The sequence below is a fragment of the Bufo bufo genome, chromosome 3 (genome assembly GCF_905171765.1).
Source record: "Bufo bufo chromosome 3, aBufBuf1.1, whole genome shotgun sequence".
Lineage (NCBI taxonomy): Eukaryota > Metazoa > Chordata > Amphibia > Anura > Bufonidae > Bufo > Bufo bufo.
In genome coordinates this window covers 35474242-35493181 of record NC_053391.1, presented here as the reverse complement: position 1 = coordinate 35493181, position 18940 = coordinate 35474242, and the positions used below count along the sequence as shown (strand labels likewise).

The 18940-nt window shown below is 44.2% G+C and overlaps 1 protein-coding gene across 1 annotated transcript in view; it reads right to left on the bottom strand.

Annotated features, from left to right (window-relative positions):
• Positions 1-18940, bottom strand: part of DSCAM (DS cell adhesion molecule) — a 414232-nt gene that overhangs the window by 53875 nt on the left and 341417 nt on the right. The window contains exon 28 of the mRNA XM_040423076.1: positions 7597-7773. Within this exon, the coding sequence (XP_040279010.1) occupies positions 7597-7773 (177 nt within the window). The remainder of the gene's footprint in view (positions 1-7596; positions 7774-18940) is intronic.

Sequence of the window (18940 nt, the reverse complement as noted above, 5' to 3'; positions counted from 1 at the left end):
CAGCAGGGTATATGTTGAGGCAGGGTCATATTAATAGCTACCATGGATGTTCCTGTCTGGTATTCTTGTAGGGAGCACTGACCAACCTTTTGAACCAGTCCTACTGCCCTTTTGACTCAGGAGACATGGTTTTCCAACAAGATAATGCCACACACTGCACAACGTGCTCTTCAGGGTACCCGGCAGCTCCCCTGGCCAGCTCGATCACCAGATCTCTCCCCTATTGAAGATGTCTGGGACTGGATGGGGCTACAGATGTCCCATGCGCAGCAGCCAACAACCACCTTGTCAGAACCACTGGTCCATAAGGAAGGAGCTTGGAATGACAAACCACAGGAGGATATCCAGCCTCTGTATGACCACCACCATGCCAGAATGGACGTCTGTATCACAGCTAGGGGAGATGCCACCCAGCATCAATGTGACCCTGTCTCAACATATACCCTTCTGTAGAACCCAAAATAAAGGGGGCACCTCCTTGGTTGTGTGATCATTGACTGAGCACCATGAGCAGTTTATACTTTGTCAATCGTTTTCAGTTTTCCAGTTGTTCTTTTCTCATTTTTCGCTACTGTATTTGCGCCCTGATTCTGTCTCCGGTGACTTGCCGAGTTTTCCTCCTTTATGAAGTTGGATCATGGACCTTTTTTTTCTTTCTACTTATAGCCAAGGTTACGGAGCATGGAAATAATTCAATTTAAAAGAATGATCATGCCCAATGAGCCCATTAGCTCTTGGAGAGAGAAGGAGATAAAAGAGCGGCACAGTCGGTTCATTTTACAGGACCGTAAATAATATATGGGGGAGAAGAGCTCAATTGAGATAAGGGAAAAGTTCCTTCTCTGCCAGCAGTTCCCTTCAGGATGGGATACGGTGACACTTTTGTACCGTTATACAGTACGCTGCATTATTAAAATCCCTCGCGCTTAGCACAATGCAGTGGGATGTTCAGTAATCTAAGTAACATTGGACTGGCGAGCGTGGAGCTCAGACATCCTGCATAATGGTCATCCTCAGCAAAAGATGCAAGCGGTCGATACTATTCTGCCCGTATGACGGAAAGAAAGTAGTCTTCAGCAGAATTGCCCTGTTTAACCTCTCAAATAAATAAACCTTCTACAGATGAGTCCACCCTGAATTCCGCATGATACGAAGTCAGTACATGCCGGCAAAACATACTACAAGCTGCAACTCCCATCACAACCACTAGGTGGTCACACATAGACACATATAGCATAAACAACTCCCAACTGAATATCTTCAAATCATTTCTTTCTTTTTTTTCCCCAAAGCTGGTCGCCTCGTGCCACTTATCTCGCGATAAGTCGATCCAACATGAAAGTTAAAGAGGGAAACATCTGTATACAGAAAACCAAAGAACTGTCTCCAGTTGTTAGGGTTCAGTTTTTTGAGTCTTTTTGAGGTTCGTGTTCTCGAGTGAAACTCAACCCAAGCAGAGAGATTAAGGGAAACCCAAACGATAATTTATACCGTGAGGGCCCATAAGGACAGGATGGTAATACAAAAGCAAAGTTCACTTTATTGGGAACAGGCCTCTATAGAATTGGGCATCTGCATGGTGACTGGCAAGTAGGGAAAATATCATTATATCTTATTCTGAAGCTGGTCATACACATTAGAGGAATATCAGCCCAAACCACCATGATCAGAAGAACCAGCCAACCATCTAATTTGTATGGGGCCTCCAGTCTCTCCTCCAACAGCTGAAGCTGAAAGAAATAAAGATCCATGCAGCTGGATTTCAACATGCCCAATCCTTATCTTCTTGGGAAGATAAGCCAAGACCAGAGATTTCTCCACTCTTGCTACTGAGAAAACATGCATGCTCAGCCGAGTCAAGCATGCAAGTGTAAGTTTAACTCTATGGCTCTCTTAAAGGGAACCGGTCACCGGGATTTTGTGTATAGAGCTGAGGACATGGGTTGCTAGATGGCCACTAGCACATCCGCAATACCCAGTCCCCATAGCTCTGTGTGCTTTTATTGTGTAATAAAAACGATTTGATAGATATGCAAATTAACCTGAGATGAGTCCTGTCCCAAAGCGTAAAGGAGCCCAGCACCGCCCCGCATCCTCAGAATCTCCTCCTTACTCCCCGACGTCACAAAGCTAGAGCGCCGTAATCTCGCGATGCGCGAGCTAGTGCATGCGCAGTGTAGTCATAGTGTTCCTTCCCTGTGCTGGCATCAGCCTCAGGGAAGGTACTGCGCATGCGCTAGCTTGCGCATCGCAAGATTACAGCGCTCTAGCTTTCTGACGTCGGGGAGCAAGGAGGAGATTATTCTGAGATTATTCTGAGGATGCAGGGCGGTGCTGGGCCCCTTCACGCTGGGCTCATCTCAGGGACAGGACTCATCTCAGGTTAATTTGCATATGTATCAAATAGTTTTTTTTTTACACAATAAAGGCACACAGAGGGGACTGGGTATTGCGGATGTGCTAGCGGCCATCTAGCAACCCATGTCCTCAGCTCTATACACAAAATCCCGGTGACAAGTCACAGAGGTTAGGAAGATAACACATTGGGAGGTATCAGAGATTAGGTCAAAGACGTACATATGGAGAGGACAGGTTGCGGACTGGAGATTACATGTGGACTAGAGATTAGGTCAGAGATGTATGGAGGTGACAGATTGTTGACTAGAGATTACATGAGGGGAGGTATCAGGAGTTTAGGTCAGAGATGTATGGAGGGGACAGGTTGTGGGCTGCACATTACATGTGAAGAGGTATCAGGAGTTTAGGTCAGAGATGTATGGAGGGGACAGGTTGTGGGCTGCACATTACATTGGGGATGTATCAGGAGATTAGGTTAGAGATGTATGGAGAGGACAGGTTGTGGGCTGCACATTACATTGGGGATGTATCAGGAGATTAGGTCAGAGATGTATGGAGAGGACAGGTTGCGGACTGGAGATTACATGTGGACTAGAGATTAGGTCAGAGATGTATGGAGGGAGACAGGTTGTGGACTGGAGATTACATGTGGGAAGGTATCAGGAGATTAGGTCAGAGATGTATGGAGAGGACAGGTTGCGGACTGGAGATTACATGTGGGAGGTATCAGGAGTTTAGGTCAGAGATGTATGGAGAGGACAGGTTGCGGACTGGAGATTACATGTGGGGAGGTATCAGGATATTAGGTCAGAGAGTATGGAGGGGGCAGGTTGTGGACTAGAGATTACATGTGGACTAGAGATTAGGTCAGAGATGTATGGAGGGAGACAGGTTGTGGATTGGAGATTACATGTGGGGAGGTATCAGGAGATTAGGTCAGAGATGTATGGAGAGAGACAGGTTGTGGACTGGAGATTACATGTGGGGAGGTATCAGGAGATTAGGTCATAGATGTATGGAGAGGACAGGTTGCGGACTGGAGATTACATATGGGGAGGTATCAGGAGATTAGGTCAGAGATGTACGGAGAGGACAGGTTGCGAACTGGAGATTACATGTGGGGAGGTATCAGGATATTAGGTCAGAGAGTATGGAGGGGGCAGGTTGTGGACTAGAGATTACATGTGGACTAGAGATTAGGTCAGAGATGTATGGAGGGAGATAGGTTGTGGACTGGAGATTACATGTGGGGAAGTATAAAGAGATTAGGTCAGAGATGTATGGAGAGGACAGGTTGTGGACTGGAGATTACATTGGGGATGTATCAGGAGATTAGGTCAGAGATGTATGGAGAGGACAGGTCGTGGACTGGAGATTACATGTGGGGAGGTATCAGGAGATTAGGTCAGAGATGTATAGAGAGGACAGGTCGTGGACTGGAGATTACATGTGGGGAGGTATCAGGAGATTAGGTAAGAGATGTATGGAGAGGACAGGTTGCGGACTGGAGATTACATGTGGGGAGGTATAAAGAGATTAGGTAAAAGATGTATGGAGAGGACAGGTTGTGGACTGGAGATTACATGTGGGGAGGTATCAGGAGATTAGGTCAGAGATGTATAGAGAGGACAGGTTGTGGACTGGAGATTACATGTGGGGAGGTATCAGGAGATTAGGTAAGAGATTTATGGAGAGGACAGGTTGCGGACTGGAGATTACATGTGGGGAGGTATCAGGAGATTAGGTAAGAGATGTACAGAGAGGACAGGTTGTGGACTGGAGATTACATGTGGGGAGGTATCAGGAGATTAGGTAAGAGATTTATGGAGAGGACAGGTTGTGGCCCCTTTTATGTCATTGTTAATATTTTGAGCTAAATTTGCTGAGCAATGGGTAGCTATTGAAGTGACTGGCAGGGGGAAGAGGCAAAGGAGAAACCAGAGAAAAGGTAAAAGAACAAGAATCGAACACCAGAGCATATGCTCTAACAGTCGGCTATTGTGTCTGCTATGACTTGCCACTGTAAAGACAAATTTAGAAATCGGACCCAGAAATTACATTGTGTGAAAAGGTGGTCATACACTTTAGACAAATGTGCCTACTGGCAGAAATAAAATGTGTCTAAATAATGTGTGAGACTGGACCAATAGGGCTTAGCAAACTGCGTTTCTGCTTGGGGCACATCATACTACTACATTGGGCGCTTACAATTAACACAACAGTTGCCAAATATTTTTAAAGGCCATGGAAGGGATTAGGCCACATTTACACAACAGTAAAAAAAAATGGCCATGAAAAACGAACACACAGTTTTTCATGGCCATTTTGCATCAGTGTATGCATCCATTTTCCTGTTGTCTATACCTTTTTAATGGCCGTTAATTTGTTTATTTTTTAACATCTTAACCCCTGCAGTGCCCTCACAATATACATAACGCCCCTAAAGTTCCCCCTGGACATAATATGCCTCCATAGTGCCCCCAGTATGATTAATGGCTCTCCAATACGAACAATACCCCCTTTTTAGTGCTCTCCAATAGGAGTACTGCACCCCAGTGGGAATAATGCCCCCCTTGTACAGGTTCTCATTCAGTTTGAGCAGGAAAAAATAAAATTACTCACTTCATCCCCTTGAATGCAAGGGGACAGCCACTCTTCACTGGAGACAGGAGGACCTGTCGCTCCAAGCATGGTGACATCATAACACTGGAAGCACAGGTCCTGCTGTATCCTTTGAGGAGTTAGTGTCCCTGCGTGTGCAATTGGATGCCTTCAGTGTAAGATGGGGCAGGTCCCATGTTTGACTCGCCTCTAACCCACTCCACTTATCGCTATCAGAGTTCCTCGCTCAACTGCATTGAATGGAGAGCGTACTGGTAGAAATAGCTAAGCCTGAGCTCGACTATGTTCTGAACTCCCATAGCAGTGACTGGAGAGTGGCTGCTCACACGCGGCTGCTCTCTGCATATTTCGGGGGTCCCTTTCTGGCGGACGAGACATGGCTAAAAGAAGTCATCATGGTGGCCTGGTCCGAATGGAGAGGATGAGGAAAGAGAACATCTATATCAGAGTAGACATCGCTGGATGTAACAGGTATGTAGTGCTGTATTCTCCTGTATGTTTGGTAGTGCAGAATGTAATTTAAAAAGTAATAGTCATCCATCATGGGTCCTAATGTGGTGTTTGTCACTCTTCGCTCTTCGTTCTGTCAAATCTGAAGGAACTGCGGACAGAGGCTTAGAACAGAGCCTATGTCCGTGGCGAGAGAATAGCCTTATTTTGTTAACATTTACCACTGTTCGCTTCCTAGTGGGTACTCAGTTCGACCTTCTTGTCATTAAGGGGTACTAAGGGGAACCACTCTTTAGACCATGGCTGCTAGATAAGGCACAGGTGCCGGGGATTAATAACTAGACTGAGTACCAGTGGTTGGTGATGAGAAGGAGTAATGGCCTTCTTGGAACTGGTAGATACTTGGTAGAAGACAGAAGAAAGGGATAGAAGAGATCTTCACGTGTAATATATAAAGACAAACATGAGCGCTATCAAGACAGTGACATCCTCTGTGGCTCTTTGGGGATGTTCTCAGTTACCCTTTTGAACCTTGGTCAAGAAGAAAACTTTACCATGGGTAGTACCCAATGGAACCCTAGACCAAATGAAGCCAAATGTTCTGTAGATATACAAATGTCCAGACTCAGTCTTTAGGCCGAATTCACAGGTGGATTTTTCAAACTAAAAAATCCAATGTAGATTTGCAAGAAAATACGTGTCTGAAATTCAAGGGTCAACCTTGGATTTCTGCCAGGGATTTTCTTGGCAGATTCCGTTGAACTGGGTCTAAAGGTTTTAAGGTTTGATGTGGATTTGCAGATTCTCACACCTTAGACAGTTGTGAATTAGACGCATGTAATGGAGCTAATCTGTGTGTTTTCACAAGAAATCCATTTTAATAACTGACAATTCACTTAAAGGGGTTGTGTACCTTTGGGGGGGCTTTTTTGGCAATCGTCTTTCCTGAGCAGACCTCTCCATGGTCTTGGCTGCTCCCCTGGAATTCGTGGATGTAAACTTCCTGTTTGATGTCTCCATAGCCAATCATCGGTTGCAGAGGTGACCTGCTCCCTTGCGTCATGAAAAATGGTCAAGTGACGCAAGGTCAGAGTAGCTCAACGCTGCAGCCAGTGATTGGCTGCAGCAGTGTCAAACAGGAAGTTGACATCCAGAGAGTACAGTGGAGCAATCAAGGCTGGAGAGTGAAGAAACTGGAAGCCAGTGCTGGAAAACAGGTAAGCATTCTTGCCTTCACAAGTCTGTCCAGGAGAGAGGGTTTGCCAACTCCAAATACCCCCCCTCGCCCCCTAGTTCACAACCCCTTTAAGTTTTTATGTACCTGTACCAGTGCAGGTTTTCATTTGAAGACAATGGGTGGCGGATTCTGATGTGGAATACATGCATCCTTGACATATGCAGTTGCCTATATACAAGAGAAGTATACCCATATGAAAGGTCAGCATGGGCAGTCAATTATGATGGCAGGTTTTTTCCAAGGGTCTAGGATTTGCTTCCCCTTCAATAACCCTTGGGCCAATTCCTCAACCATTCGTTTGCTACTAATACAGGTCCTGTGGAGTGGGGAGTCCTGTATAGGTTCTTGCCACCCCAAGGGGATCAAACCAACCAAGTCTGGGCCTCATCTATGGCTTGTACACCTTTGGATATATAATGAGAAGAAGTCACTTATTGGAAAAGATAGTTAAAGGGAAGGAAGAGGTTACATCAAGATAGATGGGCCGCAGAAGAAGACTCTGTACATAACCCTGAAAACTCGAAGAGAAGAGAGCACATTCCGGAGAAACATTATTCATCTGGTTGCCGGGAGTCTAAATTGACTCGATGACACTTAATAACAAATAATGGGCAGGAAGCCAAGACTGGCATTTACCACCCAACATTAACCTTTCTGGCCATAAAATTAATCTCCATTTTCTCTAGATGTGGCATGGTACGTCCTTTCCCTCCCTCCTTTCAATAAACAGAGAGCAAAGAACCTCCAATCTTTCTTATATTTACATTTCCCACCCTTGTATCATTGTGTTAGATCCTGAAGTTGTGAGAATCCATGTTCTACATTACTACAACCCCTCTCCCCTGAATAGGGGAACCTAATACAAGTCTGTGAGCACAGCTAGGCAGTCTACTGTATAGCACAGATATTCCTTGAATGTTGTCTGATACCTCTCAGCCTCTTCAGTCTCTGTTCTCGTCTTCTACGCCTGACCATCAGCAATAAAGCAAACAGAAGGAGGACTCCAATCAGGATACAGGAAATGGTCACCAGCATTTTTATCCCCTTGTTGGTTGACAGTCCCTCTTCGGTGCTCTCAATGGATTTTATGAGTGGGGGGATCGTACCTGTGAAGGGAGGCAAAATATTAGTACGAGAAGATCCATCTTAGACAAGTGATTGTGTTATGCTAAATTTACTAATTCACTTTTTAGGGCATTTGTGGCCCCCTCCTTAAAGAAGAACATAATTAGTGAGCAAACCGGTATGCTGAGTCTTCAGGAGTCTTGGGAAAATGGCAATATTGGCAGATCCTTAGACATCTCATGGTTCATAACAAGGCAAACTGCCATAAACAAAGTTAAAGAGGTGGCCCCAAGATTGACACATCACCACAGCATAAGTGTCTGATCACTGGAGTCCCCCCCCCCCTCCACTGGGACACCTGCCAATCATAGGATCGGGGGTCCCATTTTCCCCTCACTTAATGGAGCGATGAGAGTGCACTTGGTAATCTCAGACAGCCCCGAAAGCTTTGCATTGATTGGCACAGCACACAAGCAACCGTCAATCAATTTAAACGGTGGACACAGACCCATGGTCTTGCGATAAGTGGGACCCCCTACATATTAGACACTTATCTGTTCTTGTCATATCACTAGGTTCACGCATATTCTTTGAGACCAAACCGTTGCTATTTATCTGCCACACAGCACACTACCGTCCTGATGCCTCTGAGAAACAACTAAGCTTAAAGGTCATGTTATTAGGCAAATCATTATGCCTCAGAAGGTTAACCCTGCTTCTCGTACTAAAGATCTGATTTATTTCATTTACGTTCTTGAAAAAAATCTAGAAATCTAAATCATTACATTCACACTAAGCAAACTTTTCTTAAAAAAAAACAAAAAAAAAAACTCTTGAAGAATTTCTGTTTTGATTGCGAAATGTTGCCAAGAAGTGAAGGCCTGGGCGGACTCTGGGGTATAATTCACTGAATGGTAGTAGTTAATGGAACATCTTGTGCTGGTGATGATAAATGAGTCAATAAGGACGTGGCTGATAAGCAGCGAGCGTGCACTCCGCACCAGGTAACCGCCGCTATGTAGAGCGGACGAGTAAATCAATCTGAAGTTCATTCCAGGCGAGACGCCTTGTAGCCGAGGAATGACTAATGTGCTCTCACATTCACATAAGTACAGGAATACCCCCGATCCAAAATAGCTCTTCTGAGGTTAATCATGAAGAAATGGTAAATTGCATAAGAAATGAGAAAATGGAAGGGGCTGTGCCACAAAAAAAAAATTAAGTGTCTGATTGGTGAGGGCCCAACTGCCAATCTTGAGAATGGAGGTCCTGTGTCTCCTCGTATGAATGAAGCAGAGGTCCAGCATGCCCACTGCCACTCCATTCGTCTCTACTAGACTGATGGAGACTGCGCTGTACTTTGCTTCTCTTCGGGAGTCTCCTAGACATGAATCAAGCGGCAACGAGCAAGTGCGACCACTGGTAGGTAGAGAAAAAAAATACTCCATTTTGGTGATCAGTAGGGGTTCCAGTGGTTGGATCCTGACAGATCAGACACTTATGCCATATCCCGAGTCTATCCTTAGGATAGCAGATAAGTTTAACACTCGGTGTAACCCCTTTAAGGTGCCTATACATAAGATGAAGGTAAGGTGCCTACACATCAGATGAAGGTCATTCTATTGACATTTTGAAGGAGGGTTATGAAATTCCTCTGCATTCCAAGACATTTAAGGCATATCCTGATAGGTTCATGTCCCAACTCTAGCATCTCCAGTTATCAGGAGAACAGGAGTCTACGATGTAGTCTATGAGAGTTACCAAAGAGTTGAGTGACACAGACGAATGTTTAAAGGGGATCTCTGGGGCTTTACCTAAATTCTCTCTTTCAGCTAACCTGTGGAAGGAAGAATGTTTCAGCAGTACTTACCCTTCAGTCATGCGGCCGATTCCACCCAATTGGCTGGAGGTTCTTCCACTAAGGTCCCAACCGGATGTTCTCCTGTGTCTTCCTGTTTAACTGCATTTACATTATGAAGAAGAACCAGGAAGAAGCAGGAGCACATCCAATCGTGACTTCAGCAGAAGAGCCTGCAGGCAGGGCAGTCATATGATCACACTGCTGAGATTGCAGGAACAGGAGCACAATGCAAGGGTACATGGTGCTGGAACTCTTTCCTTCCACAGGTTATCCAAGAGCACTCTGGAGAATCCCTTTACGGCCCTTTTACATGGGTTCTACGAATGCTTGATAACTGGCCCTACAAATGTGGCGCCAATCACCCAACAAACAGCACATTCTTATAAAAGACTACAGCACTGCATAATTCCATGCGAGATATTTGCAGAAATGCAACTTCCTCATATACCATCAGGGATAATATGGAGGCAGTGATGGGAAAATGATTTCTCAGGTGCTCTGTACAGACTCTGAATCAGCAGGAGTGTCATGTATTGGGGTACTGCACTTGGTTTTGGGGGTACTGCACTTGGTTTATGCCTCCATGTGCACTCATTGTGCTACATATAATTTATGTCCATGTCCTCTCTATACATTGTATGCATGAATCGTGCATATAATGTATATGCTCTATTCTCCATCAGTGTGTTCATTGCCATGTATGTATTATCACATTATTATAGTGGATCCATCATGATTATCATCTATACATGTATTAGTGGTTATATATGCACCTATTTTACTACTGTGATATATCATGTATATGCCTCTGTTTGATTGGGTACAACACTGCCTGCCCCAGATGTATGCAGAAAATGCTCTGTTCTGCCTCCCATTATTATCTTCAGACCACCCCTATCCTTCCTGGTCCCCCTCAGTATACTGCCGTGCCTCTGTGCGTGTGCTGGGCGCATCGTGCGCTCCACTATTCACAGTGGAGCGCACTATGCGTTCCACCATGCGTTCCACAGCGGCACCTCACTTCCGGTCATGTGATCACTCACATCCGGTTTGGCAATATCGCTCGGCTTACTTACCAGCCTGTCTGGCATTGCCTTTGCGGCTATAAACAGCCTCATTTCACTTAGTTTTGTCCTATGATCTAATTGTCTGTGCCCACTGTGTCCCCATCTGTTATGTGGCTGTGTTTTTGGCTGGTGGAGCGCATATGCGTTCCACCATGCGTTCCACCAGCCGATCATGTGACCCACACTTCCGGTTTCCTACTCTGACTGGAGCCTGAGATGTACACACACTGGCCACAGTTCCTGCTGCACAGGTGAACGTAATTATACCTCATCTAATATCCTATATTAACTGACGCCCTAACACACAGTCCTTTACCCCTGAGGAAGCCGGATTGCTCCGGCGACACGCGTTGGGCGCTTTTCATGTTTCCAGGTCCACTGCACCAGCTGGATATGTAGGTTTTGGCTCTTGATATTTGACCTTATGTTGGTCTATCTGTATCTTCAATTTTAGTGGTCTTACCTTACCTTACATTTGCTATATGTGTCTTATTGTATTGTTTTATATGCTGGTTGATAACGCATACATTCATATGCGATAGCTCAGTGGACCTGTGTGTGTCGGTTTCATATATTCTATTGCATACCGCACTTTGTTCTATGTTGTATACAATTTTTTAATGCGTGTGTGTTGTTGTGTCCAATAAACTTTATATATATTTCTATATCCTTTATGGTTGGATGTGCATTCATGGGGTGGCCCTTTTTGACTCTCTCTTTGGGTCAGATGACTTGGTTTTGGATTGTTTGGTATTACTAGTTTGTGACCTGCCTGTTTCTTAGCTTTTGAATTCTGATCTGGTCCTGGTTTTGCCTGTCTGGTTGTCACCTCTGTTTAACTACTCTTTACCCATTTAGTTTTCGACCCCTGCACTTATTCACTAAGTCAGAGACTGCCGCCAAGTTGTGGGCCGCCATTTAGAGGTAGATTAGTCAGTAGGGACAACGGTGCGCGTGGCGTACAGGGCTGCACTGTTCCCTACCCTTTCATGACAAGGAGGTGCCAAGGAATGTGAAGTTAGAGCTAATAAGATGCCAACAGGATAGCAAATGAAGGTCCACAACTTGCTGTGACTTGAGAACAATATAATATTAAAAAAGTTAGCGAAAATGAGTCAACTACCAGAAGTAACTGGTAAAGCGATCACCAATGTCGACACCACGCGTGGCATAAGACGCAAACTGGCAGAATATTACTTTCTGCAGTCAGCTTGTATGCTACAGGGTTTTGTATTAGCAGTGTCACTTCTTGGTGCTGGAAATGTGTCGCCCCACCAGGGAAAGCCATGGCTCGCTAACTGGCGCCATCTGTGTCTGAATTGCGCCAGCATATAAAATCTAAAAAGTAGAAGTTATCTGTCGTAATAAACAAAGGGCATCGAGGAACGTAGCTTGCTCTAATTAGCTCACTGGATGAAATCTGCCCTGCAGACATTGATATTGGGGCCAAGTACAAAATGACTCGTAGAACTAAGCAGATGAGCAAAGGGAGAAGCGAATCAATAATGTGTTTCACATGGAGAGCCTCATAGCTGGAGGCAGAAGACATAACGGCGTATAGCTCCGTAACTTTGCTGTCGTATTGTATGCGAAAGTGTCTCTGCCCATGACCAAGAGGCTATGGAAACCACTGAGAGGTCCTCATATAGGAAAAATATTGTAGTAAATTTTTAGAACCTGCCCCGCACCTTCCCAACTAAGAGAAGAAAATGTTTTATGTCATGGACTGTTCTCTTCTGTCAAGTTGTAATGAAAATTCGGGCTCCAACCAATATGGCCGCCACTGCAGCAGCTATTGGTAGCTCTTTTCCTACCTCCTGTACCTCTTTAAAACCATATGCGGAAATGGTTGTATAGGAGAAAGCTGCAGCTCTTCCTGATTTTAACATCTTGGACAATATTTTGTTATAATGTTGGATTCCTTTAAGTGTTACCGTTAAGTCTTAGCCACACAGCTGGGGGGCGTGATGTTGAGGTCATCATTATAACAGATTGGTGTACCTTCAATGATCTTTTATTGTCACTCTCCACTTAGAAGGGGCATGTCACATTTAATGATGACCCATGTAGCTGAAATTATAAAGGTTGTTTACATTTACTGACAGCAAGCAGAGATTATGAAACTTGTGAGCTCTTGTTACAGAAATTTGATGGGAGTATTATTTATTGTTCTAATGCTATCTACACTGACTGGAACGCGCCACAGCAGTGAAGCCCACTTTACACCGCCACATTTGCCAGGGAGAACAAGGAGAACCGGCTCTGAAAATTTGGGAGTGGGGCAAAGTAACAGAGGAAAAAAAGTAAAAGATTACCCAGTGCAAAGATGCCAATTCTCAGAGGTATTTAGATTTAAATAACCTACATTTACATAAATCTGGAATACGCTTTAAATGTAGGAGAAAAGGGAGACGAAGTTAGAGGCACAAAGTCACAATATTTAGTGTAGAGACAGTGGATGTCTGGACAGTCCTAAGTGTAGATGCAAAGATATTTTTGGGAAGCATACCAGAGTCATAAGAAGGTGCGAGTAATGCCAAACTGACGATGCTGAAGTATGAAGGAGGGTTGCAACTTCCAAATATCCGTCACTACAATCTGGCGGCGCTATTCAGGCATGTTAGAGATTGGGTATGGGGTACGGAATACTACTCGGCGATTTCGTTTGAGAAGGAATTAGCTGGTAGAGAGAACCTAGAGGCCCTATTGCATTCCAAATTAAGAGATATCCCAATATCAATTAGACAAGCCGTCCTTTTGAAGGATACCATAATGGCGTGGAAAACTATTAGAAAGATTTATGGGCTCCCTTACTACATCTCTCCTAGACTGCCATTATGGTCGCTTCCAGCTTTTCCCCAGGGCAGGGAGAACACGCTATTCCAGGTATGGAAAGACAAAAACATCACAAGACTTAGTGACCTATTGCAGGATAACAATACCCAATGGCTGTCCTGGGAACAGTTAAAAGGAAAATACGACTTACAAGACGCACACTATCTTCCCTATCAGCAAATTAGAAGCTATTGTAAAGCGCAGGAGAGTTCTCTGGGCGACATGGAGAGGTTGGGGTGGTTTGCGGCTTTATTAGGCAGAAATAGTTCCCATATGTCTCTATCAGACTTGCACCGGAAGCTCCATAACATCCAGACGATAGGCTTGGTAAAAGGAGCTTATAAACCTTGGGAAAGGGAGCTGTCAGACCAGAATATTGCAAAAAAAATGAGAGAGGGACTTGACTTGGTGAGGCGGGCAACATACAATGAACAGTGGAGGGAATCCCAACTGAGACTTATGCATAGAGCGACATACGCCTTTAACTTGTCTTATCGGGATGCCCCGGCCCATTATTTGCGAAAATGTCCCAAATGTGATCTCCCAAGAGCTGGGTTGTTACATTCTATATGGGAATGCCCAAAAGTGAGACCTTTATGGCAGCAGTCGGTAGACACAATAAAGGAAATTTGGGGAGAGACCGTGAAATTAACGCCCCAACAGTGTATTTTTCATTATATACCCAAAAACCAGGACGAGGAAATAGGAACAGTGGTCACTAAAGGAGGGGTACATCTTATGTTGATGTCAGTAAAGAAAGCCCTTTTAAGGCATTGGTTGGAAAGGGAAGGGCCGTCATGGGAGGAGGTGATTGGAATGATGAAGGCTGTCCTATATTTAGAAAGATTAGAGGTAGAACAAGATAAGGAACGCTTAGTCGAGAAATTCATCAAAAAGTGGAGGGTTTTTGTAGAAAAGTTATTATCACGTGGCGAGATTAAGGAGCTCATGGACCCGTTTAAATTGACTAAATGGTACCTGGAAGCACAACTTGCTAGTAGACTAGGGAAATTGGAAGTGTAATCTGACGCAAGGGAATTCTAGCCGTAAGACATAATTGACATTTTTTATAAGGCTTACTGAAATCACTATAGTCTCAAATCAGTGTTCCTAAACTGGGTGGTTTTGGGAAGCGGGAGGGGAAGGAATAGGGTTTGAGGTTGGGAGGGGTGAAAATTAAACAAAAATTTGTGGATTTGTGAATTTGAGACATGACCTTGGATATTTGCATGTGCAATAATACCTGCTAAACTTTCGTTATTCCATGTCTTGTAATTTTTTTTCTTACTGTATGTAATCTTCCACTTCAATAAAGAGATGTTTAAAAAAAAAAAAAAGAAGGTGCGAGTAGAAGCCCTGTGGAGATAAACTGCTTAACCAGAAACTTACAAACTCTATAGCAGATATCGTCCAGAAGTTGAAAGGCTTTTGGCTACCAGACTACAACTTGCAGTGGAAACCTTTGTACACTTAAAGGCTATGTACAACTTTTCTCTCTGCCCCTTATCTCTGCTCTTAGACCTTATAAACACTCCTCAAAGCTATTAGATGACCAGCACAAAGTGAAAGTGCACATAGGATGCCCACAGCTAGAAAAACTTTGTGACAGAAATAAAGACCAATTGAAAAATGATTTCTTTAGCCCCAAATAAGTAAAATGGAATAATAAAAAATACTGTCCCCGAAGGTGTACATAGCCTTTAAAGGGAATCTGTCACTAGCAATTTACCAATTTTTTTTTTCATGAATCCATGTTTAACAGAGTACCTTTTTTCCATCTGTCTTGTTCTTTTGATTGTGAGTCTTGTCATTTCTTAAAAAAAATTTGATTCTTATAATATGTAAATGACGCTGTAAGGAGCCCAGAGGGGCATTATTCTTTCTCCACGGTGCCCAGGAACGCCCCTCTGAAGTGCAGTGCCCGCCTAAATTTGAAAACTAATAACGCCTCCAAGTTAATCTAAATTGCCTCCCAGAGGCGCGGCTAAGTGCTCAACACCCCCCCCCTCCTCAGCGCCGCGCTCTGCGGCAAACACCCCGATCCTCCTCTCGCCGGCATCCCAAATCCCGCGCAGGCGCAGTGCCGTCAGTCATCTTATCATAGCGCAGGCAACCGCCGGCACTGCGCCTGCGCGGGATTTGGGATGCCGGCGAGAGGAGGATCGGGGTGTTTGCCGCAGAGCGCGGCGCTGAGGAGGGGGGGGGGTGTTGAGCACTTAGCCACGCCTCTGGGAGGCGATTTAGATTAATTTGGAGGCGTTATTAGTTTTCAAATTTAGGCGGGCACGGCACTTCAGAGGGGCGTTCCTGGGCACCGTGGAGAAAGAATAACGCCCCTCTGGGCTCCTTACAGCGTCATTTACATATCATAAGAATCGATTTTTTTTTAAGAAATGACAAGACTCACAATCAAAAGAACAAGACAGATGGAAAAAAGGTACTCTGTTAAACATGGATTCATGAAAAAAAAAATTGGTAAATTACTAGTGACAGATTCCCTTTAAATGTGAGTACGGCAACCTGTACAAAAGGTGCATAGCACAGTCTCACGATGGGGTCTGCCCTGTGGTTGCATCGTGCAAGAAGAAAATGTTGCACCCCTATTTCTGAATGCTTATGCAAAAGACAGATAGAGAAGCACAGTGTGAAGAAAGTTGTTTTAAAGAGGACCTTTCACCGATTCTTACCCTATGAACTAAGTATACAGACATGTAGAGCGGCGCCCAGGGATCTCTCTGCACTTACTATTATCCCCGGGCGCCGCTCCGTTCTCCTGCTATGCCCTCCGGTATCTCCGTTCCCTAAGTTATGGTAGGCAGAGTCTGCCCTAGCGCTGGCCAATCGCATTGCAGAGCTCACAGCCTGGGAGAAAATAACCTCCCAGGCTGTGAGCTCTGCGCTGCGATTGGCCAGCGCTAGGGCAGACTCCGCCTACCATAACTTAGGGACTGGTATCTCCGCCTACTATAACTTAGTGAGCGGAGATACCGGAGGGCATAGCAGGAGAACGGAGCGGCGCCCGGGGATAATAGTAAGTTCAGTGAGATCCCCGGGCGCCGCTCTACATATCTGTATAGTTAGTTCATAGGGTAAGAATCGGTGAAAGGTCCTCTTTAAAGAGACATCTTAGCCTATTAATTGTTACCGCAGCTGTGTAACCTGAGATCTAAGGAAACTGCGCATTATGGTAGAACTGCCGGTCCATGCATGCCGAGTTAAAGAATACAGATGGGGTCACTTACTATTAACGTGAGGCACATAGAGGTCCAAATTGATAAAACTATGTGCCAATAGGAAGCAACTGTTCATTTACCTCGTGCATTAACCCAATGATGCTCATTATGCAAGGAGATGGATACCTGATAAGGTTATTATAAGGCACATGGAGGTTTTATCACTTGGAACGGTTGGACCTGTGCCTCACATTAACCCCAACATGTATTACCTTGCGTAAACCAGTTCAGAAGTACGACACTTAGGGCTCATGCATACGGCCGTATTCTTTTTCCGCACCCGATCCACATTTTTTTATGGGTCGGATGTTGGCCCATTCACTAGACTTTAATGGGGCCGCAAAAGATGTGGACAGCGCTCCGTCTGTTTCTTTCCCGTTGTATCGAGTATCGCAATACTTTTTTATGGTATCGAAATCAAATCTAAATTTTCATATCGTGACAACCCTAGTTCATATATGGAATATGGAAATCACTCTTTTTATAGGGATTCATGTCTACAGTGCTAAAAATAATTTCTGTTCCTTCAGTCGTTTTCCATTTGACAGAACAGAGACATTTACAATTATAATGTTTACATTTTTATATTTATTCTGTGTCCGTTTTTGAAAGTTCTTATTTATTTTTTATTGTTTTCAGAGCACATAGTACGGGGCCCATTTTTGGTTTTGCATTTTAGTTTTTTCCTCCCAACGTTCCAATAGCCATAGCTTTTCTATTCATATAGCCATATGAGGACATATTTTTGGGGAATAGTTGTACTATTTAAAGGATAACTGTCACATTTAGACCCTAATTTCAATTTTCATATATGTAGTTACTAATAACATGATATTCCAGAATCAGTTACTATTAGACTGACTTACCCCATATTTAATAAGATTCAGCCCTTAGCAACCAGTCTGCATAAAACTGCAGTTTCACTATTCAGTTAAGATGGCCGCCACTGCCCTCACCCTGAGGCTAATCCCGCCTGCCCTCACTAGCCAGTAACAATAGCTCCCCAAAAGTGTCAGTAACCAGAGCCCTCCCCCCTAAAGGGTTAATCTCCTGCAGCACAAAGGGGTCCTCTTACCACATGTTGCTTTCATTTATACACTGAGCAGACGGCAGATCTCCCTTCCCTGGTCTGCGCTGCTCCAACTCTGCATTCTCCAGCTCTGCTGAGTGAGGGAGCGTCTGCCAAGCGCAGGGACAGGGAGAAGTGGACACAGCCCAGGCACTGATATCAGCTGCTGGGGAGGACCTGGCTTTAATCATTTACTTACAGTCCCTGGCTGTCAGTAATGTGACCCTGCACGCTGCGTGCTCCGTCCTTCAACAGATAGACGGACCATGCCTAGCAACCCTATTTTAAGCACAGGTAAAAGTAGGCAGTACAGGGAACAAAACTGTGGAATTAAGGGGTAATTGAATACACAGTGAAAAGTTGAAATAGGGCCACCAAGGAGATATTAATCACCACAATCCAATACTCCAAAAAAAATAAAAAATACGACAGTTATACTTTAAGGGCACCATTGAATTTACCATGTCTGTTATTGCAAAATGGGAAAAGATTATTTGAGGTTAAATTGAAAAAAATATATATATCCTTTTTCTAACTTTTGACATCACGGCGTTCACTGTGTGCTAAAAATGACGTCCTTATTCTGTGGCTCAATAGGAATACGCTAATAACAAACGTGTATTTATTTTTTTTTGCATCACCATTATCTGAGAGCCATAACTTTTTTATATTTTGGTCTGCAGAGCTATATGAGGGCTTGTTTTTTACAGAACGAAATCTAGATCTTATTGCTACTATTTTTGTGGTATGTATGACTTTTTGATCACTGTAATAAAAATTATCGTGTGTTTTTTTTTTTCTCCATTACGGCAATCAGTGCACAGGAAATTGAAATTAATATTTTAATAGTTCAGACACGCCGATACCTAATATTTTTTTTTTGTTTATATATTTTTAGATGTAAAATTTGGAAAAGGGGTGATTTAAACCTTAGGGGGCTAGAACCTGGTATCTTTTGATCCCTTGTACTATTCACCCTAATAGAGATCTATTAAGTGAATAGCATTTTGACATGCCCCTTGCCGAGCTGTGCCTCGAGCACAGCGCAGCAGGGAGGTTACCATGGCAGCCATGGGAAGCTTCAAAAGCATCCAGGCTGCCATGGTAACCGATTTGAGCCCCGAGATTTCACAGCAGCGGCTC